At 36.3% G+C, this 26,738-nt stretch overlaps 1 protein-coding gene across 2 annotated transcripts in view; it reads right to left on the bottom strand.

Annotated features, from left to right (window-relative positions):
• Positions 1 to 1,033: 1,033 nt before the first annotated feature.
• The window catches only part of LOC101845316 (multidrug resistance-associated protein 1), a 63,108-nt gene continuing 37,403 nt past the window's right edge, over positions 1,034 to 26,738 (bottom strand). For both annotated transcript variants that reach the window (XM_005096239.3, XM_005096240.3), the window contains exons 9-33: positions 26,263 to 26,458; positions 25,777 to 25,829; positions 25,256 to 25,436; positions 23,989 to 24,085; positions 22,914 to 23,137; positions 22,376 to 22,513; positions 21,653 to 21,799; positions 20,650 to 20,734; positions 19,576 to 19,645; positions 18,495 to 18,621; positions 17,114 to 17,290; positions 16,329 to 16,496; positions 15,010 to 15,217; positions 14,280 to 14,361; positions 13,095 to 13,248; positions 11,468 to 11,699; positions 10,678 to 10,988; positions 9,701 to 9,900; positions 9,146 to 9,269; positions 8,353 to 8,454; positions 7,756 to 7,902; positions 6,777 to 6,935; positions 5,283 to 5,449; positions 4,219 to 4,413; positions 1,034 to 2,601 (exon numbers count right to left, since the gene is read on the bottom strand). In XM_005096239.3, coding sequence (XP_005096296.1) covers positions 2,490 to 2,601; positions 4,219 to 4,413; positions 5,283 to 5,449; positions 6,777 to 6,935; positions 7,756 to 7,902; positions 8,353 to 8,454; positions 9,146 to 9,269; positions 9,701 to 9,900; positions 10,678 to 10,988; positions 11,468 to 11,699; positions 13,095 to 13,248; positions 14,280 to 14,361; positions 15,010 to 15,217; positions 16,329 to 16,496; positions 17,114 to 17,290; positions 18,495 to 18,621; positions 19,576 to 19,645; positions 20,650 to 20,734; positions 21,653 to 21,799; positions 22,376 to 22,513; positions 22,914 to 23,137; positions 23,989 to 24,085; positions 25,256 to 25,436; positions 25,777 to 25,829; positions 26,263 to 26,458 — 3,856 coding nt within the window. In that variant the 3' untranslated portion in view covers positions 1,034 to 2,489. The remainder of the gene's footprint in view (positions 2,602 to 4,218; positions 4,414 to 5,282; positions 5,450 to 6,776; positions 6,936 to 7,755; positions 7,903 to 8,352; positions 8,455 to 9,145; positions 9,270 to 9,700; positions 9,901 to 10,677; positions 10,989 to 11,467; positions 11,700 to 13,094; positions 13,249 to 14,279; positions 14,362 to 15,009; positions 15,218 to 16,328; positions 16,497 to 17,113; positions 17,291 to 18,494; positions 18,622 to 19,575; positions 19,646 to 20,649; positions 20,735 to 21,652; positions 21,800 to 22,375; positions 22,514 to 22,913; positions 23,138 to 23,988; positions 24,086 to 25,255; positions 25,437 to 25,776; positions 25,830 to 26,262; positions 26,459 to 26,738) is intronic.

Genomic DNA, 26,738 nt, shown 5'->3' with positions numbered 1-26,738 from the left:
TTTCAAAAATTGACACCCATACATTCCAATGCTTGGCAGAAAGATTGATGGTATTTTAGATGGCAAAGAACTATAAATTAAAGCTTTGAATGGTATATTGTATATTTTTAGTCTTTGGGGTTTAAATAGAAAGTCTTTAAATAAAAATAGCATCAAGTTTTCAAAGACCATTTTATACGTATGAAAATGTAAAATACTCGCTTTAAAAAATGGCACCAAAAGAAACATAAGTTCATTTCCTATTGGAATAAAGTCTCTATGGCTTGGGATTATTTTGCATTGATCCTATCGCGAAACTGATAACATAAAGTACATGAGGGGCTGAGATGCAAAACCCGCTGAATCCATTTTATTACGTTTGAGAAAATCAGCTTTTTTAAATGCTTCTTTCTATACGCACAAACTGATTGCAGAAAGTACAACAGCAAGTGGTAGGGAGCTGGCCTACCAACACAGAAAGCTTGGACAAAAAAAATGTATGATGATTAAAATAAACAATTTGGGCTATGAAAGTGGTAGCGTTTTGTCAAAATCAGCTAGATCTATATCCCCCTCCCCCAAAAAGCTCTTAATGCCTCTAATCACTCTTTTGCTCAGATTACAGCCACAGTATACTTAGTCCTCTCACAACACTTTGCCCTCATAGGTTAAAGGATTTTCTATCTTCTGGCAGAGGGTGAAAGTGAGCTATCTCTTTCAAACATTGTTTTGGGCTGAACAAAACTACTGTTCACACTCATTGACAACCTTTTGAAGAGGAAGTCACATGACAGGATCGGTAAATTTCATTGGCCGATGAAGAACATTTTAAGATGTATCGAGTTTACGAAAATTATGACTTTGGATGTGTCAGGTTGTGCGTAAAAAGATTTTTTGGGCGGGCTTTATGAAGGATGTGTTGGGTTTTGGCCGAAAACACTTTGTGCATCTGAATGCCGGTAACAATGGGTACAGTGGAACTCGGATTTAACGAACTCGGATTCAACGAGAACTCGGATTCAACGAGATGAGACAGATTCCCCATTTTTTTTTCTTCTTTAAAATCAATAAAAGTAACCCGGATTCAACGAGTACTTAAATCAGCGAGCTCGGATTCAACGAGGTCGCTTCCAGAGTGAACAACCTCCGCAGACGTGGCTTCGCTTATTTTTCTCCTAGGACGAAATTTATCCATTTCCAGAAACGATCCATTGCACCTGCACCGTGAACCATTATTCACTTAGCCGATTGCATGCGACCAATCTGCGGCCTTTTAAAATACCAACACGTATGTCGTTGGCACGCGCACGTGTCTACTCTGGCGTGTGTCGGGGTCGGTTGGGCGGCCTGCACACGTGTGGCTGTGTGTGCATGTCGGAGGGAGGGGAGGGGGCACTAGCGGTCCGGGCGTTGAACGTCACATACAAATGCATCACAGTCCTTTTTCCCCTCGGCAACTGATCATTATAACAATAATAAGCTAGTCTTGACATAGATCTAGGTAATGAATTGTGCGCTGGCCTATGGAATCAAAAATTGCCGTGTGCTGGGCTCTACACAGCAACACAACTTTTTGGTAAACAATCGAGATGACACATGCGTGTGTATTCAAACGATTCGGTCTTTTTTTTACACAGCTTAAAATACGCAGGCCTTTCAGGCACAACTTGAGACTTCTCTTGTACATTACTTGCTCAGTGCATGTAATTATCTGCACAAAACCTCGTGTTTGCTATAACGAACACTCGGATTCAACGAGATTTTAGGTCAGGCCCGACGACCTCGTTGAATCCGAGTTCCACTGTATTTATAAGATAAAAAATCTCATTTTTTTCCAAAATGTCGCTCAGCGGATTTTGCACCTCACCCCTTCATATGACTACAGTACAGGAAGAACTCGGCACAAAATGTACACTGCACATGTTTTTATCAAAACAACAAGTCCACACTTTGAGGTAATAAAATACTGATTTGCAATGATCTCACAATCTTGAAAAGAATTAGGCTCCATTCATGTTATTGGGATTGTCCTCTGTTAATGTGTTGATGTTTGGTACGTTTGATAGCTGTCAAACATGGGGTTGCAGCCACTTAGTGAATTTCACAATATTTTGATATGTTATAACAACAGCAGCAGTTGTTTTTTTAATTGACACAGAGGTTTAAAAAAAAAATGGTACCAAAATTCTCAGGAGACATGGAACAGACAAATTTGTCATACAGCTACTTTGAAAATTTAGTTTCTATGTCCTAGTGTTATTTATTACACCTTGTCATAGATATCCATTTCCCTCAATACAAGGAATTGGACATACATATAGTATATATTAGTCGCTTCTAGATCTCAGCTGATCTGTGGAGACATATAAAAAATCCAAAGAAAAGGATTTTTTAAAAAGCTTGTAAATGTATTCTTTTTAAAATTAAATAATTGTTGTCTTCCATGACGTCAAAATTTCTGGAGATCCTCCCCTTTTCAATATTTGCTCCACTGTGAAATTGCATCATACTCATACAAGCCCAGCATCCTTAGCCATTCCATAGAAAATAGAAGATTTATTGTCCAGCAAAGCTTTGGGAGAGTCAAACTCACTCACTCGACCCTTGTCCAGAACCAAAATTCTGAAAAGAAACAGAAGAAAGATGATGATGCAACAAAGACATTGGGTTTTTTTAAAGAGTAGAAATAAAAATCATATATTATATATACAGTGGAGTCCACTTATAACGAGTCCTGAAATAACGAGAAGTTTGTTATTAAGACACTATTCTAAAACCCTGTTTTTTCCCTTCTTTATCTTTGTAAATAAAATACTGCTATAGTGCAATCACATAAACGCGCGAGTCGGTTATAGCGGAATATTGCTGCTGCTGTGCACAGCGCATAGGCCACTGAAGCATGAAAATCTTGCCAGTTGAGAAACTTGTTGGTTATCAAGCGAAATAAAAAATGGGAGAGCCGGCCATGGGTGCCAACAATGAAGGCCGAAGCGAATGAGTTGAGAGATTGTGGCATGTGCAGACAAGCCGTTGTGAAGCAGAACGCATTGCCTGATAGTGATAGGCCAGCCTTGTCTAGATTATAGTGGAAACCTGATATAACAGAGATGGTGGGAGTAGAGAAAAAGTCCTGTTATATCCGATCCCTGTTAAATCCGAAATGCAAGGAAAGTGAGCTTTTGTGGACTAATCTAGCTGTACTTATTCACAAACATGGGTTTTGGCACCGACTTTCTCCTTGCGTCCTTAAACCACATCAGAGAGCTTGGGTCCACAGCATCTGCATCAGGTAGTCTCATCTTCTTTCTATCAAGAGCAAACTTTTCATTGGAGTATGCTGCCACTGTCTTCTCTCTATCCTTGATAATGGCAGGAATCGACCCTTGTGGAATGCCGAACTGACGACAAATCTCTGCCAGTGGAGCTTGCTTTTTGTCAACAGTCTGGATTATTTCGTATTTTTTGTAAATTGAAAGACATTTTCTCTTGCGCTTGACATCATTGGTGACCATAATGAAAGAAGTAGGCTTAGATCTAGGCTGACCGATCGGTCTCTCTCTCTCTCTCTCTCTCTCTCTTTTTACACTTTGTTAACGAGCCTTTGTCCCTGATTTCAATTTTTGATCAAATAAGACCTAGAGGTCATGTTGAACAAAGCAATCATCAGAGAAGATAACAAAAAGAAATAAACAGAACACTTAACTCATAGATTAAGCTTACTTTATTATTTCCTTTGAATTTATTACTGGATCCCTAACAACGAAAATCCTGCTATAACGGACATTTCATACCGGTCCCCTCCCTCTCGTTATAACAGGATTCCATTGTATATATATACGTGGATATAATTATTATCATCTTAAGTGTAGTTTACACTTACCTTACAGCCAGTTCAAGATTCTTTTTTTTCCTAAATGTCATTACAGGCAAAGTCATCATAATGTATCATTATCATGATCCTATCCAATCTATTGCTTGCTCAATTGAATATTCTTTTACCTTTTGTCTATGGTAATAAAAAGGTCAGTCCTGCAATCTGTTAGTTGCTATAGTTCACAGTAGTCGTGTGACAACATCAGCTACAAATCTTATTTTAAAACAGATTAGCCTTTTATGTTCAACCTTTTCCTCCCATCCTTACCATAAACAATACCCTATACTACAGCAAAGAACAAGAAGAACAACATTTACTGACCTACTACTAGATTAACAACAACAACAGCATAATATTCAACTTACTTGTCATAGTCCACGATGGTGTTGAGCCGATGTGCAATTGTGAGCACTGTGCACTCACTGAACTCTGTTCTGATTGTCTTCTGAATGAGTTCGTCTGTCTCCATGTCGACTGCCGCTGTGGCCTCATCCAGAATCAAGATCTGTGTCTTCCTCACCAGTGTCCTGGCCAGGCACACCAACTGCCTTTGGCCAACACTGGGAAGTGAGAGAGGAGACAAAAGTGAGTAAATTACACATTAACTAAATATGGATAAACAGAAAAAAATGCTTTACATCACGTAGGCACGATTGCTTAGAGGCATAAGTCATTTTTAGCAGCTTTTAAGATATATCTGTATCAGTATGCAGTACTGCCAGAGACACTCTTTTCATCATTGCTCTTGATATAAGTGTAAGCTTCTGAACCTTTTCATTTTATTATGTCATAAAGAAGCCTCAAAGAGTTATTTTCCTGTCGCTGTTTGGTCATCAGAAGACTTCATAATAATAATCCAAGCCTCGTGGCTTCATTTGCAAGATAGATGCATTTCATCAGAAGTGGGTCACCATTGACCCAAAGTTATCATGCCTGCTGCTATGATTTTTATACATTTTTTCTTAGCTTGTTCAGATATAGGCCTTGATGTGTAACATATCAATTTTCTTTTTATCCAGCTTCAAAACGTGTCTAACTTCAGAATTGGTCAATAGACAACCAGCAAACTATGATGCTCTGTTTAGGCGTAGCTGGATAGAACACTAATTTCTGTATAAAAGAAAACCTTCTTAAAAACAGCGCGTGACTGCTTGTCAAGCAAGGGATGGTTCTACGTTCTATGTTGATAAAACAGCCATATACATAAAAACCAACTGCACTGTGAGATAAAGATCACACAATTTGTTACCCCTGAGTTCTAGCAAGGGCACAAGAAAGAGATGATGAATTTTCCAATCAAGAAATAGAGTCCAATACATATCTTGAAATCTCCTTTTTGACCTACAAAAGGCCTACAAAAGACAACTAAGAAGAAAAAAAAGAACAAAATTAATAGCTAACCTCTACCCCACAAAACTTTCTCACTCACCTTAAGTTCTGTCCACTCTCGCCACATTCATAGTTAAGGCCTGTAGGCAAGGTCTCCACAAAAGACTTGAGATGAGCATTCTCTAGAGCCGACCACAACGTGGCATCCGAGAACTCGTCAAACGGGTCCAGATTCATTCGGAGAGTGCCAGAGAATATGACAGGGTCCTTTTAACAAATGACATGATTTAGAGTATGGTAAGGTCAATATAAAATAAAGTCTTGAAGGCTGATCACAAGATAAAAAATCTATCAAATTCAAAAGTCATGCAGTGTTTGAGAACTTTTGCAGAATTTTGATGACAAACAAATTCACTGCTCATGCATTTTACAGAATATGTTCTCTTCAAATGAGTCACACTGTTTGCATTCCTTAAAGGTGTGTACATTCTTTAGTGTCCTACCATCAAAAGAACTTGAATTTCTTTTTGAAAAACTAATCCTCGAAGTACAGTGGGGAAAAAATTTGAGGGGCGATCGGACAGCTGGAGATCTTCAGAAGAAGAATTCCCTTCAAGCTAGTGTTTCATCCCTGATTACCAGACATTCTAAGACGGCCTGGTCACACTCCAGTCAGAAGTACATGATAATACCACAACATTTGCCATTTACACATCAATGGAGGCAGTACCTGTGTTGTAAAGATTCAGGCCCTTTGCTGTGCATGCTAGAGACCCAAATTTGATTCCTAAGTAGGAAGAAGTTTTTAAGGCCAAATTTTTATTGAGTATCTTGGTTTTTCTGCTGAATGTTGTACTTCTTTCAGTGACAGGCAGGGTTGGTAGCCCGCTTCCTAAATTATATCTAAATTGTGTCAATGGGGACATAAAAACATCCGCCTTCATTTTCTTTTAAATCCTCAAAGGGGGTAATATAATATTACTCTATTTGGTTTCATCTTGTCTATTCTTCCCTCACTTAGTTAATGCAGTTGTATATGATTTCAAACAATTTCAAAATATTTTAAAAAGCTTAGAGAACAAAAAGACATAGGCCAAGGCTATTATAAATGAGTTTGTCTAGTTTGTGATAAAACGGGTAGAATTTATAAAAATAATGGCTCGTGCTCTTCATCAAAACAACCCTTGGAATAATGTACTTTACACCTGCTTCAACTCTAGTACTCTTTACAGCTGTGACAGAGAACTGATACACTCTCCTGCATTCATCGACTTTTTTAAACAACCCTGTCAGGCTCTTTGTTCGCATTTTATCCAAACAAAACTCAATTTTAATTGTTAAAATATTTAAAAAGTAAGTATAGAACAGACACATTAAGTTTTTAAATATCCTCTGGGAAAGAATAGAAATGCTACCATTAAGAAAATAAAAATACTCAAACATTGTCACCCTCTTCCTTTATAAAAAGCACATGAGCTTAGTCTTGCTTTCCATTAGTGAAGTAATCACATTGTTCATATGAAACTGAAATGCTTAAATTTTAAATCTCACATACACAAACATTGCATGTGATCTTCAAAGCTCTCATTCTCACCTGAGGCAAAATTGTCAGCTTAGAGCGCAAGTCATGTAGACCAATTTCAGAGATGTTGATGTTGTCAATTGTGATACTTCCCGCAGCCGACTCAATCAGCCGGAACAAAGCAACAGTCAGGGAAGACTTTCCTGCTCCGGTCCTTCCAACAATGCCAACCTAGAGGAAGAATAAAGAGAAATTTTTATTCTATAAAAAAGCGTGGGTCAAAAATTCCAAAAAACTTAATGTGATTACCATAACAGAGAGAGGTTACATAGCATTGTAATGTTTTGTATAATAGGTAAAATAATTTGTCTTTGTTATTCCGCTTATGCGCGAATCATTTCTTAAAATTTTGAGATAATTAAAAGAATAAGAGGAAGCCAAAATTAGAACCATGACTTACTTTTCATTTAAAAACTAAGATGAAAATAACGAAACAAAACTGTATTGAATGTATTAAAAGATGTTCCTTGATGTCTTTAATTGAATGATAGTGGAATGATGCAATGGTATTTTATTACAGCAACATGAAGCATATTTTTTACCAATAAACTAATAACAAACATCAAAATCAGAATAAAACTTGAAAGCAATAATAACTGCCAAAATAAATGATAAGCGCACTAAAAGAATTTTTAACAAAACAAAAGTGTAAAAGCACAAAGAAGGCTATCCATGGGGTAAAAATAAAAACACAAAAAAAATACTTTAACACTTAACAGCAAACAAAATGAAGGTCCCCAAAAGTCAACCCAAATCAACATTCAGGCCTACCCCCCCAAAAAAGTGTTTGCTAAACACTACTGAAACAAACAAGAAACATTTGTCAACATTAATATTGTGACAGAATATTATTGCTCAACCTCAAACCATGGACTCAGATTTGTAAAGACCAATACATAAATAGACAAAAAGATAGAGTTCTCTTTGATGTACCCTGCTTTGCAGTGCAAGTAATACAAAAGTGATGACATACACTTATCTAGTACCCCACCTTTTCTTTTCCTTGGATTCTACAAGAAACACCTTTCAGCACAAGTTCCAAGCCTGGCCGGTATCTGGTCTGGTAATTATTGAAACTGACATCTCCACGCTGAGGCCATTGTGAGTCTGGTCGGTTATATGGGATGACCCATGCATTCTGACAGACGAAAAATACAAGATTCTTTAGTAAGAATTTCAAAGTATACATGAAATGAACTATAAAGAAAAAGGAAAATTTGTTTTTTAAGTTTAGTTTCTTTGACTGTTTTGGATGTAAATGCAACTCCAAAATTAAATAATGAAAAAATAAAAAGCAACATTTCCTTTGTCTGTTTAACACACACAAAAAAACAACTTTTAACTTATGTATGCAGTCTCTGCGTAAAAGTGCCCCTCCATTACTAGCTTTTTGTTTGCTGATTTAGATTTCTTTTTTTTTGGCTTAACTTTTTTATCTGATTCTTAAAGTAACAAAAATCCAGCAAAGTTATATTGGCTAAGGCCTACCATTTTCTGTTATTCAACTTTGCTTGGAAGATTGAGATATGTGTGTCAACTACCAAACTCTGAGAAAAAAAGAGGATTAAGAATAAAGAAATTCACTCACCTCCGTTGGTGTCTCTGCATATTCTTTGAGTCTCTCCACTGACACAATATTGGTCTCCAGTTCACTGAACATGCGGACCAGGTAATTCAAGGCACCCGTCACCTATCCCAGTCAACAAGGTATAAGATGTTAACAGAAACAATAGGAAAGATTTCCTAGTACAGTTTTAAGCACGTACTGTACATTACAAGTTTAAGCACAAATTACTCTTGGAGATTAGTAGTGAAATCTCCAACACAGCCCTAAAATGATAAACACAAACTAAATCAATTTGCAGTGGTACGGGAAAACAGAACCAGGATACATATATATATACATATAATATACAATATAACATTTTTTGGCTAATGAAGTCACTTCTATGTCCATACCCTTAATTTGACCTAGTATAAAAAGTTTTTCTAGTAGGTTGAATTTTTTAAAAGATTTTTTGTTCAGTTTGAGCATAAAAGTTGTTATCGATCCAGCCTGAGCATAGAAAAGGTACGGAAGTTTTTCACATGTGATTTTCATATTCTTCTTTCAGAGAGCAAAGTGTCTTTGCAGACATACGTAAAATACCTTCGGAACTGTCTAAGACAGAGACCCATTGTAGAGGGGTATATAGTGGTCATCTCAGACAGGTGCCTGTCTCCCAGTCTTTATAATGTAAAAGATACACAAGGGAGGAAAAGAGAAATGAACCTTTGTGCTGGTGATTGTTCTACACAGGAGGCCTTTGTAGCAAGTTCAACTGTATATATTTATTTATTATTTTTACTAAAGAATAAAATTAGAACCACACATCACTAACCTGTGTGGAGTACGAGACAGAAAGGCCTACAAGCCCAGGCTCCAAGTCTGTAGAGAGCACAGCAAAGAGAGCCGCTGACAGGATAATGAGGTTCCCAATACATTCTAAACTCCAGCCTAACCATCTGAAAGTAAAAAAACAAAACTCATGAAGGCAATAGCCGTACATGCACAAACTTTTCCAGATGCTCATAAAAGCAATGCCTGTATAATGTTTACATGAAGCTCATATTCTCATAAAGGTAATATGTATACAATGCTTACCTGATGCTTATACTTATATAAAGATAGGTTATATTGCACAACATAGCTGAGGCTCATAAAGGCAAAATGTTTACATGTAATATTTGCCTGAAGTTCGCTGACGCTCATAAAGGCATTTCCTGTGCAATGCTTCGTTTAATCTCATACAGGCAGTGCAATCCAATATTTAAGTGTGACTTATAAAGATAATACCTCTGTACAGGTTTCAGCAGAAGCTCATAAAGAAATCTGTTACAATATTTTAACTAACAAAAGCCTACTTCATAAAACTAAGGCTAAAAAAAAGCAATACCTGTTTGAAGCGAGACTTGCAAAGTAGAATGACAAATTGTGGTCCACTCTGTTCCGAGATTCCATCACAAATCTTTCAGAAGCGCCGTACGCCCTGATGGAAGCTGCCCCACCCACAGTCTCAGAGAAATGAACGTAGATGGGAGACCGGGTTGTGGATTCAATTCTCTTCAGTTGTCGGGAAGTGGGGATGTAGAACCTCTGTGGAAATGTATTTGATTTTGTAAATTTTTTGTTTCAAGATGACACAGCAGTACAATGTGTTACTATATGAATGACAAAGTATTTGTTACAATACGTCAAAGAGATGAGAAAATTTTAAGTGTTTGTAAGCATACTTACTTAACTACAGTCTAGCCCGCACAGAGCAGAATCAGCAGGACGCAAAAATCTTCTCATTGTGTATGAGTTTCACTGTGCACATGTTTTAAATACCAAGAATATGTTATATATAAAAGTACAAGAAAACATTGAGGACCTGAAAATCTGTTCAAAAAGTGTGTTTTTCACAATGTGCATGTTAGTTATGCGCATGCTAGTTGCTAGGCTGTATCAGTAACGCTGTCCCCGTGGTTTTATGCACCCCGCATAATTTAGCAAAATTTTATCATTTTTTGGGCATTATTTCTGATTATTTTCCTACTATTCTTTGTTAAAATTAACAATCGCATAATTTCACATTTTTGGGCTCTGTTTGCATAATTTCAGATTTTTTTTTGTGCATAAAACGACGGGGACAGCAGTAACGGAAAGAAAAAAAAATTCTAAAACAAAAAAATAAATAAATAAGTGAAGATACTAACTTGTTTAAAGTCAAATTAAAACAAAAGCATCTGTAATACATTGTTAAACACTTTATACATTCTTTAGAGAATCGTACAATACAAATATACAGTATACTTTTAATGATTACATAAACACACTATGCACATTTAAAGACATATATATACCTACAGGGATTCTGAAAAGAAAACTAACCTGAATCATCCAGTACATGATCCCAAGAGGAACAACAACTGCCAGAAATATTGGAGTACTGTATGAAATTGTCACAATTGTGCCTGTCACGCTGAATATGCAGTTGTAAAAGGACCTGATGCTCGAAGGTAAGTTGTTGTCAATTGTTTCAACATCCCGAGAAAATCTGTTGAGGATCCGGCCAATGGGTGTGGTATCGTAGAAGGACATGGGTGCCTTGAGAATGTTGTCTAAGAGGGCCAGGTGTAGTTTTCCAGCTGCCTTGACCATACGAGTTGAGGCAATCAAAGCAAATGTCAACACAAATATACCTGGGAGACAGAAAAAATAATATACTGTAAGCTTTTAACAGATTAGATCCAGTCAGGATAATTCAACCCTTGGAGATGAGTCTCATCTACTGAAAAAGTACAAACATGACTCTAGTTTTGGACAGGTACTTACCTCTCCCAGCCGATTAAAGTCTCTGTCTAAAAACTTACTTATTCTCTTTTCTGCTCACAAAAAATCCAGTAGTCAACTTCTATCATAAGTATGAGTTGCATCTATTCATAGAGATCTAATTTATTTATTTTTTTGGGGTGGGGGGGAGGGGTGGTCCATTTTGGTGAATATAGATCTGTAGGTACAAATATAGAAAAGAAAAGCATTAAAAATATCTTAATAAAATTATATTAGTTGTTATTCCAGTGAGAAGAAACCCGATGGATAATGATAGTCAACCAAAATCTGCAAACTGTTTACTCAAATATGCAACCACAATAACCCCATCCACATCTCCCACGCTCACTTTGTGCAACACCCAGGATCCCATATACAGCCAGGTACATGTTGTTCCTGTCTATGAACTCTGAGGTACCACTGGCTGAGCTGTTTGCCAGCAGTTCATCATCCGTCCATTCACTTAGCCACAGTGCACTGCCCGTGTTGGAGGCTTGGAAGAACAGGTAGGTCAAGGTCATGATCACAAAGGTCAACACGCCCACTGCTTTGACGTACTCGAAGTACACATTCATCGAGACCTGAGTAAAAATGGGATTCAAAATAGTTTTTGCATTTTGAAGTCAGTTATATTTATGCAGCAGATATATTTTTATTACGCTGTTTATACATAAATGATTGACTAATAGCATACTACATATCACGACCTCAGTGCTTTCTTGTCCTATCTCCATTTTTTTTAAACATTGAAAATGTGACTTCTTGTTAAGCTCACTCTTTGTTATGAACAGTTTTCACAGTTATTAAAAATGGAGAAAGAACAAGAAAGCACTGAGGTCATGATATAACTCATATGTCTAGTATGAGAGTTCCTTTCCTTTGTTCTCATTAACAAATTTCTTGATATGGTCAACATAAAGTGTAAAATGAAAAATTTCAACTGATCTGTAATGTTGGGTGATATCTTATTCAAAACAATTCACAACAAAAGGCTACAGGACTTCAACAACACACTGGAAAAGCAGTAACAATAGGCACACAAGATGCAATTCAGTGTAGCCTGTTTTCTCTTAAAATCATGATACCACAATGTTTAGCATGTAATAAAGGTTAATCATCTCATGCACTATTTTCATACCTTAAAAAGTCCAAAAGCTAAATGTCAGTCCAAGATGAAATATTCATGAAGTGAATGAGTGATATCAACTCAAAACTACAAAGAACCACATTGGCTGCACATGAAAGGTCATGTGATGCAAATGGCAAAAGCTGAAGAATAATATTCTTCTGAAAATGCATTAGCATGTAATTATCCTCTCATTCATTCATCAGGGAATTTCATCTATGACAAGTCGCATTCATCAGGGAATTTCATCTATGACAAGTCGAGACTAATGAACACTTAAGATCCAAGAATGATTTACATCAATCTCAGAAATAAACTACCACAAACCAATCACTAGCAATGATAAGATAATAAATTTCAAATCACTACCTTAGAATAATTACAATGTTCTATCGGCTCAGTACCTAGTTTTAAGGAAATTTGACGTCAAACATTTTGCGTTTCACAATGTGTCAATCAGTTCTTTGAACATCTTGATAACAACTCCGAATAATCTTATGATTTTGATAGAGCAGATTGAAGATTTGGTTAATGACCTCTCGGTCTAGTAACTCAAAATGGCCAAAAATATCAGATAGCAAAATGCCTCAATCGACACAATTTCAAGACCCTGCCAGTCAGGATTCCTGGCTGCCTGGAATACAATATCCCAAAAGACAAGTAAAGACAATTGCCAAAAACAACTTCGTTACATTTTCTGCATGTAATGGCAACAAGCCTGATCACTGCACCACATACACCAGTTCATTGTCATTTCCTTTGGTAAAGGCAGCAACATTATATATACTAAATGACACGAAGACAGAAGGACAACTCATATTCAGCTAAAAACGATGAAAGTATGTCTTACATTGCCAGTCTCAGACTTTTCTTCTTCTATCAACTTCTGTCCAGCTTTAGGGGCTTCTTTCTTTTTCTCCACACTTTTCCCCAAGGACCGTCGATAGGATGCTTGGCGACTGGTGTTAGCTCCACTCTCACTGTCACTGTGACGCTTGGATTTGCTGAACACAGATATAATAAAATATAATAATAAACAGCACTTGTATAGCGACTATCCCAGCTCAACAGCAAGCTCAAGGCGCTTTACACTATATTATTACCTCAGCAGAGAATGGAACACTCAGAAACATTCTCAGTATCCCAGGAAGCATGCAGTGCAAGCAGCTGATTAAGCGTCCAAAGACTAACAAACTGCGCATGACAAGATCTTTCACAGTTTATAGCTGGGTACCCATTCCCCCGCGGATGAAATGAGGAAAATTTGAGTAAAGTGCCTTTCCCAAGGACACAACGTCGGGCCCCTGATGGGATTCTAACCCACGACCTTATGGCTGCGAGTCTAAGAGCCTAACCTCTTGGCCACCAACGCCACACGATAAAATACACACCTCCTTAATAAAAGTATTTAATGTACAGCAATAGATCTACAATGTCAGAGCAAGAATTTTGATACAAAAACCGTCTCTTTCTTTCAAATTTCTAGAAAACAAAACTCAAATTCAATTGAAATGATCTTCTTCAAGTTAGTGTCCTTATAGAACAATAGTACCACTACAATCCCTTTTCTTAACTAACATTGACATTTTGCAGTCACTTGGCGCAATAATGTGCTGGTGAAAATTAACCGTCCGGCCACATGGCGCAGTTCTGCACCAGGCAGAGAAGTCTATTGCAGTCACTCTCCTGGCTGGGTGACCAGATGGGGTATTTTGTACCGCTTGCTGTGTGACTGCGAAGTGTTAAAGATTGAGGGAGGTGGGGGTGGGGGAGGGGCAACAGCACCAGAACATCAAGATTTCCATTGTATCACCAGTCATATATTACGGATATAATGAAATATCAGACCTTCTCTATTCACATATATTTGAATTTGATAGATCTCACAAACTCTGCTACCAGATGTCAGTTGCTTTTCTCAAAAATATTTTGACTCATCCATTGAGGTAAAAGTATATGGGCCAGCAAAATTTAACTTTGCATCATAGTATCCCAATATCAAATTATTCGTTTCTGTTAACCCTTTTTCCTTTACCTCTTTCTCTCATCTGCTGATGTTGCTCCATCTGATGTCACTGACTCAAGCCTTTGGAACACTTCTGCTTTCATTCTCTCAACTGTGAAGAGAAAAGGATGTAAAAAAACATTTTGATGAACTAGTCATTAATGAAAAAACAAAATAATAAATTAGGCCTACTACTTTTCCTTTGACTTGGAAAAAAAACTCAACCCTTTATTCTTTTAATTTGTTCTTTCTTTTATTCGTGGAAGCTGTAGTACTTTGCATAATAACATGCATAATCTTCACTCTGTGAATGTGAAAAATCTAATTCCCGCACCTACTTTGATCTACAGGATTTTGTTATTGCTAATTTTGAACTTGTATTTGGTGCATTCTAAATTGTTGTAAAATTTAAGAAATTTTAGTCACCAAGTTCAGAACTTGAATTAGCTTTTGTAGTAGAAGAATGGCATCAATTAAACACATGAGCAAATTAGGAGCACAAAGAATTAAGCCAAAATGATTCTCACCAAATCATTGTCCTCTACTGGATTCCTATCCTAGTGGGATATAATTATAATATCAATACAAGGGGCACTGATTTAAAGTAAATATTGTTTCTGCTAATGAAAAGATAAGCACCAGATTATATGGTAAATGTTACTAGATAATAAATAATTATGATATAGTGAATTTCGTTATCAGTATATTTCAACTTCACTGGCTTGTTCAACTACTGCAGACATAAAATTATGAATCTCACTCTCTGGGTCTTCCTCTTCTCCTTCATCTGAATCCGAGTCGGCATGATGTTCTTTGATGAAAAATTCTTGCAGGAAATTGGCAAAAGCTCCTGCGTGAGACATGAGTTCGTCATAAGATCCTTCCTCCGAGACTTGACCGTTGTTCATGACAATGATGTGATCCACCATGGGTAGCCAATGAATTCCATGAGTGACCAAGATTCTTGTCTGAGTTCAAGGAAATCACCATGAACACAGAAAAAGAAAAAAAAAACGTGTGGATAAAAAATGCATAAACACAGACATATTTCCACAACATACAATGTGAGAACATTAGTTTTACACAAGCAACGTTGAGGGCAATTTGAGATACACACTGGGCAAGACTATTCAAAAAGAGAAGGATACATTATATTCTTTTCCCATACACCTCCATTCTCTATTGCTCATGGCTTTTAATAACTATGGCCATACCCAGTCATTTTTTATTTTATTTTAACAATTACAAAGTTAAAAGGTAGATTACTCAAATGTCTTACATTCAACATTGCTGCCAACCAAACCATAAATCAGAATGCTCTATGAAATTATCTTTTTACTATCTTTGGAAATTTTGTCATCTTCAAAAGATTAGCCACTTGTATGAGTTTCAGTACAGAGAACTGCAATTGTAGATAATTACATCTCCATCAACACCCTTAAGATCATTTAGGAGGTGGGATGCTTTAACCCTGCATGTTAGGGCCAACTCAAGCTCAGATAGATAGAGCATCACAACAGGAAGACGGAGACGTTTGATAAAAATTCTCCCAACACAGGAATTAAACTCACGTCTTCCACTACACCACAGACACTGGTGTTTTCAGTATTCTTAAAAGAACTAGGCAAATGAGAAACACTAGTTTGTTCATTAAAGATAGTAGAAGAGATGGCTAAAGATTACACAAAAAACAAAACAAAATCTTCATTGGAGATGTATTTCCCCAAATGAGAAACACTAGTCTGTTCATAAAACACAGTACAGAAAGAGATCGACAAGAGATTTAATAGAAAATATACAAGATATCAACCTTGCTTTCTTCCCAACCCCTTCATTGAAGATGTGAGTTTCCCCAGATGAGAAACACTAGTTTGTTCGTAAAAGGCAACAGAAGAGATGGCTAGAGATCTAACAGAAAATATACAAAATATCAACCTTGTTTTGCAGAATTCCTTTCTTCCCAACAACTTCATTGCAGATATATGTTTCTCTACATGAGAAACACTAATTTGTTCATAAAAGTACAGAGGAAGAGATGAGATGGCTAGAGATTTAGCAGAAAATATACAAAATATCAACCTTGTTTTGTAAAATTCCTTTCTTCCCAACGACTTCATTAAAGATGTGTTTCCCCACGTGGGAGTCCACAGCACTGAGAGGGTCGTCCAAGAGGTACGTGTCTGCGCCACTGTAGACAGCTCGGGCCAAGGACACTCTCTGCTTCTGACCTCCGGACAAGTTGATGCCCTGGTGGTGGAAAAATTAAATATTACAGCATGAGGCTGTGAGATAATTTTCTACCATTTCTATTTTTTTACATTCTGATTTTTTTAAAAGAAAAAGGTTCTTAGTAATAACAGTTAGCTCTATCGGTACTTCTGTTATTAATACTTATTGTTTGTCTGCTTGTTTATTTGTGTGCCTGTTTGACTGTTTGTTTGTCTATTAGTTTGAGTAAAGCAAAGTACATCAACAAAATAAGGGTCATTTAATGCAAGGAAAAGGCAAGACAGACAGTCTCAATAAATTGTCTAAGATGGCCACTCAATGTCAATAGGAAAAAGGGTAATCTTTGACAGATGGCAATCTTACACAGTGTCATTATAATGTAAGAAAAAAACCACAAGAGAGTAAACGGGAAGTGGCTGTTTGTACAGGCGATTGTTTACAGGTGGGAGTTAGAGCAGGTTTGACTGCACATTGTTAGATGCCCCTTTGATCTCTTTTTTCAGGTGACAGTTTTATCTGGAAACTCCCAGAAACTAATTTGGGCTTCCACTGATTGCGGAATGACACTGAAACAATGAAATATATATGTATACTAAAAATACTGAAAACAGTAACCTCCAAAATCAAAGCCTTACTTTTTCTCCAATCTCAGTTGAATCTCCTCCAGGCAAAATTTCCAGGTCAGGCTGGAGAGCGCAAGCGTTAATGATATTCTTGTACTGACTGGAAGAATGTTCTTTTCCAAATAGAATATTGTCTTTCAAAGTCGCATTCTGGATCCACGCTTCTTGGGGCACATAGGCAATGCTGTTCTGAAAATGTGATAAACAAGGTTATTGCAGTGTGAACTTAAAAGGGCATGATGATTTGACATCAGCCCGAAAACAAATTTCTTGTTGATTTGTTCAGCTTCCATTGAAGATAAAATGTCTTCAGTCAAAGAAATATGACTGTCCCATTGAAAAGCCCGTTTTGTTTCTTTTTATGTTTTTTATACAGTAAGTGTTTTAACACCCACATCAAGCCTACAATTTAGATCATTTGGAAGAGGGCTTCCAATCCCACCTGTCAGGACCAACCTGAGTTGAGAGATATACAACATCTTTACAGAAAGACTCAGATACTCAATAAAAAATTCTCCCTGCTCGGGAATCATTCTTAGTGCCGAAATGCTACACCACAGACACCAATGATAAGCCTGTATTTTATTCAATAATACAAATATGTTCAAAACCATTATCCATTCCAAATCACTATAATTTGTTTACCACAGTGTTGGATCTGCAACAGAGTAACCAATACAGTGACAAAGCAACTGAAAAACAACAAAAAGAAATAGTCAGCTGATGTTTCTAACTTTAAATGTTTCCCTTCAGCTCCATGCTCTGTCCACCAAGGACCAAAAGCGCCACCTTTTTAACAATCTCTTCTATATCTAGAGAAGCGTTTATCTTTAATTACTCTTCAAGTACTGGTCCCTTGAACCTGGGCAACTCATGCACCTGAGCACTTTTGGCTTGTCTGCCAGATCTGCACCACATGTTAAGGTATGTATTAAAGATCAAAAAGGTAAAGGTAGAACATACTCAATCGTGTACCCAATGTAAGCAGAATTTAACGCCCATATCAACACTATTATGTCCTCTATCTCTTCCACTATCAGGGAGTTTTCCTCACTTGTGACCTACTTTCTTATTCTGCCTACACTCAGACAAATTAAAAAGATTTTTTGTTCAATTTTCAAAATAAGCCACATTTTATGTTGTAAATAAAAATAAAGGGGAAATAATGACCTATCTTAACAGATTGCTCAAATATGATCATTCTTCAGCCTGAGATTTCAGTTTTGATTATTACAAAAGTAGGATAATAGGACTGGTTTTGAAGCAGAAAGGAGAAAGTATTGGGAGTAGCATGAGCCATGAAACACGTCTATAAGTAGTGAAAGAATTAAGAGGTGAGAATCTGCTCAGGTCCATAGGATCAACAAAAACAAACAAAACACCCATTGATTACCTTAATAGTGACCCTTCCTTCCATTTTTCTCATTTCTCCTAGCATGGCAGACAGCAAAGAGGATTTCCCGGAGCCAACGGTTCCAACCACAGCAACCAGCTGACCCTCAGGCACACGGATGTTGATTCTGCAAGGAAACATTGTACATGTAATTGCATGTGTTTTACACCCTTATCACCACAATCTGTGATGCGCGCTGACAAATGAGTTAATTCTCTGATTTTAGCACTGTGGGAATAGATACGTCAATTTTGTAGATTGAGTTTGTGCAATTCGCTAGTATGAAATTATAAAATAACCGTTAAACTTGAAGAAAATGGCATTAGTCAAAAATCTACAAATTTGACAACGGAGTTGATTTTCAGCTCATATCTCTATTCACGATATGCGAGAAATCTCTCATTTTGTCAGCACACCTCACATTAAGATAATTTAGGAAGTGAGTTGTTTTGACCCTGTATGTCAGAACTAACCTAGTTTGAGTGGGATACAACACCCTAGCAGACTACTGGGAAAAACAAACACTTGTGAGGCGTGCTGACAAAATGAGTTACTTCTCAGATTTTAACCTACACAATAGAGTCATCAAATTTATAGGTTGAGTTTTTACAATTCATTAGTATGAAATGATAAAGCCATATTAAACTTAAAAGAAAGTGGCATCAGTTGAAAATCTACAAATTTGACTCATCTGTCAATTTTTGGATCTCCATTCACAAATTAATTGTAAGAAGAATCTCATTTTGTTACTCACCTCACATTTCTTAGTTTTAGTGTTTCTTTTTTAAAAATCTCTTTTAAACAAAAGTTCAAAGCGGATAGGTGAGGCATGTGTTCAGTGCAAAAAAGTAGGTTCATTTAATTAAGAGTTAAAATTTCCAAATGGCCTGTTTTACACACACAATAGATCAAAGCAAAGTTGAAGTTACTTTATTTATCTCTTCTGTCTTTGGTTGGGATATTTTGATATAAGCTTGGTTTGGCGAATTTGAAACTACACCAGATATCTTTAAAAAAGTATTATTATATTATATTTGAATGTACAAATATTTCATTACAAATGGTGAAATCATTACCGTACTTTCTGAGAGTTGGTAATGGCATGCTCATATCCCAGGTGAATGTTCCATTTTCAACCTTTACCGCAGCATCTGAAGAAACAAAGAAGGAAATTTTAAAAACCAATTTAGAATAGAAGTTAAACTTCTTGCTCTTTTTTACTTTCAAAGCATCAACTGAAGAGACTGGTTTGAAGTATATTCACATGACAGCATTAATTTATTAACTAAGGGAAACAGCAAGAGAGATAGGCAGAAATAACAGAAGGAAAGTAGCAGTGGGGTGTTCTAGCCACCCACCATCTGAAGAGAAGACGAATAAGATAATAGATAGCATTTGTAGAGCACGAATTCTCACTCAACAGCAATCTCTATGTGCTTTACAATCAGTATTATTACCCCAGCAGACTTGATAGCACTCTGAAACAATCTCAACTTCCTGAAAAGCACACAGTGCAAGCTGCCATTTTTGTAGGAACTAGAACACTAAAATACTGACAAGTTTGGAGAATGAAAGTTTTCTTTCTTCATATTACTCCTTTGATGATGATACTGCTTTAGGGCACATGAGGTGGTTCATACACTCTTCAGTGACTTGAGGATGCAACACAGAAAACTTTTTTACTATAAGAGGTAGGAAATACGCACACTTCATGTCTATTACTTTTAACTTGTTTATCCATAATATAACATCAGTTGCGATAAACCATCTTTGAAATCAGTTTACCATTCCAGTTTTGAAGGCAGTCCCTTCAATAAAAAATTTTTAAAAACCCAAATTTTTGGAGCTTTATGCGAAGTCATGACAAAGTTGTCGGGAACTTTGATGACAGAACGTGAACTAAAGTCAACACATAGAAAGATAAAAGTAGTAAATTCTAGTTGGTCATGTCTTTGTGCAACATAACAATTACTGTGCACTGTTTCCTGTTTGTGGCAAACATAACTGTGACACTGTCACCCCCACAGTGACCACAGATGCTGTGCATTAGGTGAAGCAGTTCACCATAGAAAGGGGCTGTCAGCTTATGGTTTACCCAGTAATGCCCTCAAACACTTCATGCATACATGTATTGACATCAAAATAAAAGAGTTACCTGAATTTGGATCTCTTTGCACTACATCAGGTTTCAAGTCATCACTTCTTAGAAACTTGGAGACCCGCCCAATAGAAACTCCAGCCTGGCCATCATATAAGAAAAAATAAATCATAAGTGAATCAATTAATTTTAGTATTACTTGTTACTCCTGTTAATTTATTCCCTAAATACTGTACTCATTTCAATCAACTAATATTACTCCCACTTCTTAAGAATAATGCCGGTAGTAAACATAATGACAAGAATAAGAAATCACATCTAGCGTGTATAATTGGAGAATGTGATAGCATACATTATGTGAACATTTTTTACTCAAAGTGATAGTAAGAGATATAGACATAATTACACTACTTTCATTACTAACATTATATTACAAGTCATGATTCAATAACAACATTTTATTTGATGGCATGGTTCACATACATGTGTTTCATCAATTTTTTAGCTCTAACTTTTATCTCCAACTTCATTCCAGGACTTTTTCAAATTTTCCTGGTGAATGCCTAAAGTAATGAAAGATGTAACCAAAGGCAGATCTCTGGCATCATGTTGTCTCTTCGTATTTTAAAAACTAAATAAGTGTACATGTCTTTGTCAGTGTCTGCTTGGTCCAGGCAAAAACATTTAAGAATGGAACAGTTTTCACTTTTCTTACAAAATGTCTCAATGAGTGTGTTTGCATTTTTTTCTTTCTGTTATCATTTTAAAGGACTGAAAATAATAATACAAATGCATGAAGATATATACAAAAAACTGTGTTATGCCCTTGGCGGGCTGTTACGGGGTTTGTCTTTCTGTGAGGCTGAGATAATAATTTGAAATGGACAAGCCAGCAAAGTGTGGTATTGCGGAGTAGCGTAGGCCAAACATTGGAGGAACTACATAACTGTGGAAAAGCATTTTACCTTATTAAAAATTATCTCTCTGTCATTTTAAAGTTTCACATTCCAGTTCCAAACTGCAAGAACCTTATTTACGACAGTTAAAAAGCACACTGTACCTGAATCAGAAAAGGGATGATCATAGGTAAGAAGGTCATGGGTTGATTGAGAATGGCAAACAGAGAGAAGGACACGAATGCTGTTGATGGATCAAGGTAGCCAGAGTCTGATATAGCTATGTAAGTCCCAAAAGATGCCAGCTGGACCTAAGAAAGAAACAAAACTGAAGTGAAGGTCTCTGTGACAAAACAGTACACGATAAGCCCTACATGGATATCCAAAAACAAAAAAACGGAAGCAAATGCTCAACATTTCATTCATAGTGTGTAAGCTTTTTAAAGATAAATCAAATTGAATTGAAATACAATGTAGTCTCAAATAAATGGTTGTACAAAGATTTTTGTCGAAAACCAATGGTTACACCACATTTTGCAACAGATAGTTTAAAGAGTTACTTGTTAAAGATCCTGCCAGCGCTTTGAATTTTTAAAAAGTAGAATTTAGTTATTGAAGATTACCCATTTTTGCACATATTCTTATGAATGATAGTCAAAGCTGAGCATCTCTTTATATTACCCAGGTATATGTAGACATACGTTTTCATTGCTTATTCTCATGTATTCAGTAATGGAGGCATTTCCACTTTTGTTCAAACCACAAGGACGGCTGTGGTAAGCACTGATTTTTAAAGTTTTCTCAAAACAATGAAATGACTAAGGCATATGATTCAGCCTACTAAATTAAATGAAGCAGTTGGCATACGTCATTGAATAGCTACTTACCACATACGGAGCACAAGTCCACACAAATGTTGTGACTGCCACAAGATATGCTGTCTTTTTCAATATACTCAGTTCTTCATTTCTTATATCAGTGATCTTTTTCTGGAAAGACTCCTCCCAAGCATACAGTTTCAGCACCTTGAAAGAAAGACATTTGTTTGTCAGTCCAATGAAGCTTGAATGTAACAGTCCCAGGAAAATTGGAAGCACCAGCCTTAATTTAATAAACCTTTGAAACTTTTGATTTATTAGATGGAGAAATTTTTTCTTGAATGCAAAGTGAAAGAATTCAATTCCTAATCTCACAGATTAAAAACCCAATTAGAAAGAGACAAATGTAATTCTTAGGATACTTGAACTGCCATAAAGGCCTTGAACATCTTGCTCTCATTGAAAAAGTAAAATCCAAAAGAGCAGGATATGAGATATATTTTAGAGCATCCTAAAAAAGAAATGAATGGTGAACCATGATCGCCAATGTTTGTTTCAGACCCCGTACATGAAGAACAAGAAAAACCACCAGTAAAACAATAAATACCTTCATTCCATTGAGAACTTCATTCATAATTTTGATCCTCTTGTCTTTGACCTTCATCTGCCTTGTTTGGTATCCCCTCTGCATGTATGCAGCCCACGCGTTGATGGGCATCAGCAAAATGAGGACTCCCAAGCCAGCCATAGAGGCAGCACCTAGCGTGCCCCACAGCATGTACATGGCCAGCACAATCATCAGGGGCATTGACCAAGCCATGTAGATGTAACCTGAACATTATCAATATACACATTCAAAATTATGATTCCGTCTGTTTACAATTAAAATTCATAAATCACACAACATCCCCATTGTTTATACATCTACACTAGCTCCCTGTCGGAGCTTGTATTGACTACAAAGTTACAGCAATGAGTTATAAGGCATATAACAATATCATCATCATCACTGCCTTTCTCACCCTGGGCCAGGGTATAGGCCAGGAACAAACTTTAACACTTTCCACCTTTCCCTATCCTGCCTCTTATAACATTATGGCACTTCAATATCTTTCTAATTTACTACAGGAGTATCTTCCAACTCAAGATTTACTGTCCTTTAATAAAAAGAAAATTTAAGGCTGTGCCTTAGACAATTTTTTTTATCGGAGGTACGGCTTTTTGGACAGCTGCTCCCTCAGTGTGGAATTCCCTCCCGCTGCATTTAAGAGAGGGGCCTGAGAGGACTGCATTTAAAACTGATCTAAAGACATATGTATAAATAAATTCTATTTTACCAGCTAATTTGGTTCTTCTTTCAACAAATTTTGCAGCAAAGTCTTTCAGTCTACTTTCTCATCAACTCATGATAACCAGCTACGTCACAAAAAATTGAAGAAGCTTATGAAGTCCCACTGTAGCCTACTTTACTTTGTGCTGACACTAGAATATATATTTTCCCCATCATTTTGTAGAGGAAAGAGGGGGGGGGGGAGTCTTAAAATTTCATCATACATCAGATTGGGATGCATCAAATACAATCAACTTTTTGGGGGCTTTACAGATCAATTATTTATCATGTGTAAAGATCATGATTTAAGTACGACGATAAAAGAACACAGGAGAATTAATTATTTTGTAACCTGTGGCATCTTGAATTCTTTGGCAATCTACTGACATTAGATTCACAATTTCTCCAACAGTTGATTCTTTCTTTGCTTCATTGCTGATGGTCAAAGCCTGTAGGTAGACACAAAGACAAAAATTCATATAATTGTGCTATTGGAGTTATTTAATCAAATACACCATGAGAACCTTTTCCACGAAACTTATGTGATATTCTAAGAACCCTATGGAGAGCAATAAGTTCAGAGAAAGTAATTTTCATATTACCAGGAAAAGCTGACAGGTTCAGTTTCATGTAAATGGTAGAAAGTCTTTAAAGCCTTTCAGGTCAGCAGTAAAAAAAAAAAAAAAAAAAAACTGCAGTAGGTGGTCACAGTAACAATATCATTATAATTCATTTTTTTAAAACACGACGAAAAGCAAAAGGGAATTAAAAATATACATTTTTTTGGGACATGGTATTTTTAATACTGTGACTTGAGGCCAGTTGAAACTTCCTATGAATCCATACAAAACCCAAATTTCTTTGGCAAAGACACCGGGGATTCAGAGAGGGAGGACAGAGGAGATTTTAATCTTTTTCAATCAGGTTACCAGCTCATGATTGACCTCTCAAACATGTTCTACTATAGCTGTTTGCGTACAAATTTCAAAAAGCTACAAAAAGGATGAATCTATTACACAATCATATCTATTTTCAAACATGCAAATCACCATGCAATTAATAAAGCTTTAATTTGTTTCATCCTTTCATTTGTACCAGTACAGCCAGCAAAACCTTATTCGGGGAGGTAGGCCCCCACCTATAAAGTAAGGGTAACAACCATGATGAAGCTTATTGGAGCATTATCATTTGTCATTGCTATTGCTCTTGAATGATTGATAACTTTTAAAACGATTCCAGAGTAACGAGGCTGCCTACATTACTCTACATTACTTTATAATGCGTATTATTTAGGCATTATAAATGCCTTTCAGAGTTTGTTTGAAACATAAATTTACTGCTCAAGAAACACTCTCATCAAAATGAAATCATCCACCTGTTCTCATAGTTTTCTTCACACTTTTTCTTCAGAACTTTACTGTTGACCTATGATGATTTGTTGCATGACATTAAATTCTAAAAATTCTTCTTCTTCAAAATCTGTTTTGAATTTTTACAACCACCACAAAAAAACATAAAACTTACGGGTCACTAAATGTTACAAGAGAGAAACGGGAATGAACACATAATTCATCTGCAAGATACCTTTTAAGAGCAGTACATACAATCTATAGACTTACCTTTTTATATACAGAAGCTATCACTGCATTTTTGATGCGCATTCCCAGGGTCATACTGATATGAAAGTGGTACTGGTAGAGGCATGTCTTGCACATGGCAATTAAAAAGAAGGAAAATGCAAGCACATACCCCTTCCATTCCTGTTCGTTCTCACGGTTTTGGGTAAAGGAGATTAACTCACTGAAACAAAATTTAAACATCTGATCTTCAAAATGCAAACAAACAGTACAAAAAAAACAAAAACAAATATTAATCTTGAAAAGAGATTATAAATGTGTATGTTGTCACTGTCCAAACACCCGTCCTCCCCTATGCCTAGGTTTATTTGAATAAAAACCAAATATCACTCTTAAAACACTTTTTAAAGTGTATTGTTTTGCTGCTTAGTGTGAGCAAAAATGGTTGAAATGACTCATTTCTCATGTAATAGTGACAATACTTGGAACTGACAGTAAAACCACACTTCCTTAAAATCTTTTCCACTGTAACAAACCGGACAAAAAGTGAAAAAATGACTTACTTAATCAACAGCGGCGTGACAAATGTTAACAAGTCAGACAGCAATTTTAGCAGCTGGGGGAAGAAAAGAGAAAATGAGAATTGATAGGATTTCATAACTCTTGGAATTTGTTTTCATGATAAAAGATGCAAAAAAACTTAGAGTAACAGCTGCTGACAAACCCAAGGACACAGCCAGTTGCGCGTTCACATCTTTTAAAAACCATATTGCGTTCTTTTTACTTTTACTATTGTTTTTCTTCTTCCCAATAGAACATAACAATAACTGTCAGTGTTCACACACTGAGAAAACTGTTAATAAATAGTGATTGACGGTTTAAGATTTTCTGTCACAATAAAGTTATAGCCTAATCTTTTCATGATTTTATGAAAAAAACACTTGAAAGCAATGAAAACCACATATTCATGATCTTCTATAATATCTAGATGATTAAAATGCCTCTTAAACAAAACGAATCAAACATGAAAACACAATTCAGTTGTTTACCTGTGAAGCCAAAATCATTCCACCAAACACTTTGAGAATAACTTTTGGCAGTGAGGGTGTAGCCAACTTCACATTCTCATCCCTATCCTTCCTGAACTCAACAGAGTCATTTCCAAGCAAACTAGATTTCTCATTCACATTTCCACTGGATGTGCGGTGTACTTTGTGATAGCCAGAACTGTATAGTGACTGCCGGCTGCAAGATGAAATAAAACAGCTTTCAGACCACAACTCTTGTCAACAGCAGTCAAAATTATGAGTATCCTAACAAGTAGAATATTTTTTAGCACCTGAAATTGGATGACATACATATAACAGATTTTTTTTTTCGGCACTTACAACACGATATGGTCATAAAAGTACCGAAGATTAGAAGTTTTACAAAAGAGTAACAAACACAAAAAGGAGGAGGAGAGATAAGGAATACAGATATTTGATAGACAGATTTGTTTAACATCGTAGCATTTTGTCTTGCT

Source organism: Aplysia californica, unplaced genomic scaffold (genome assembly GCF_000002075.1).
Source record: "Aplysia californica isolate F4 #8 unplaced genomic scaffold, AplCal3.0 scaffold00124, whole genome shotgun sequence".
NCBI classification, from domain to species: domain Eukaryota; kingdom Metazoa; phylum Mollusca; class Gastropoda; order Aplysiida; family Aplysiidae; genus Aplysia; species Aplysia californica.
The sequence above is the reverse complement of the archived record's forward strand: the minus strand, read 5'-3'. Positions and strand labels throughout refer to the sequence as shown.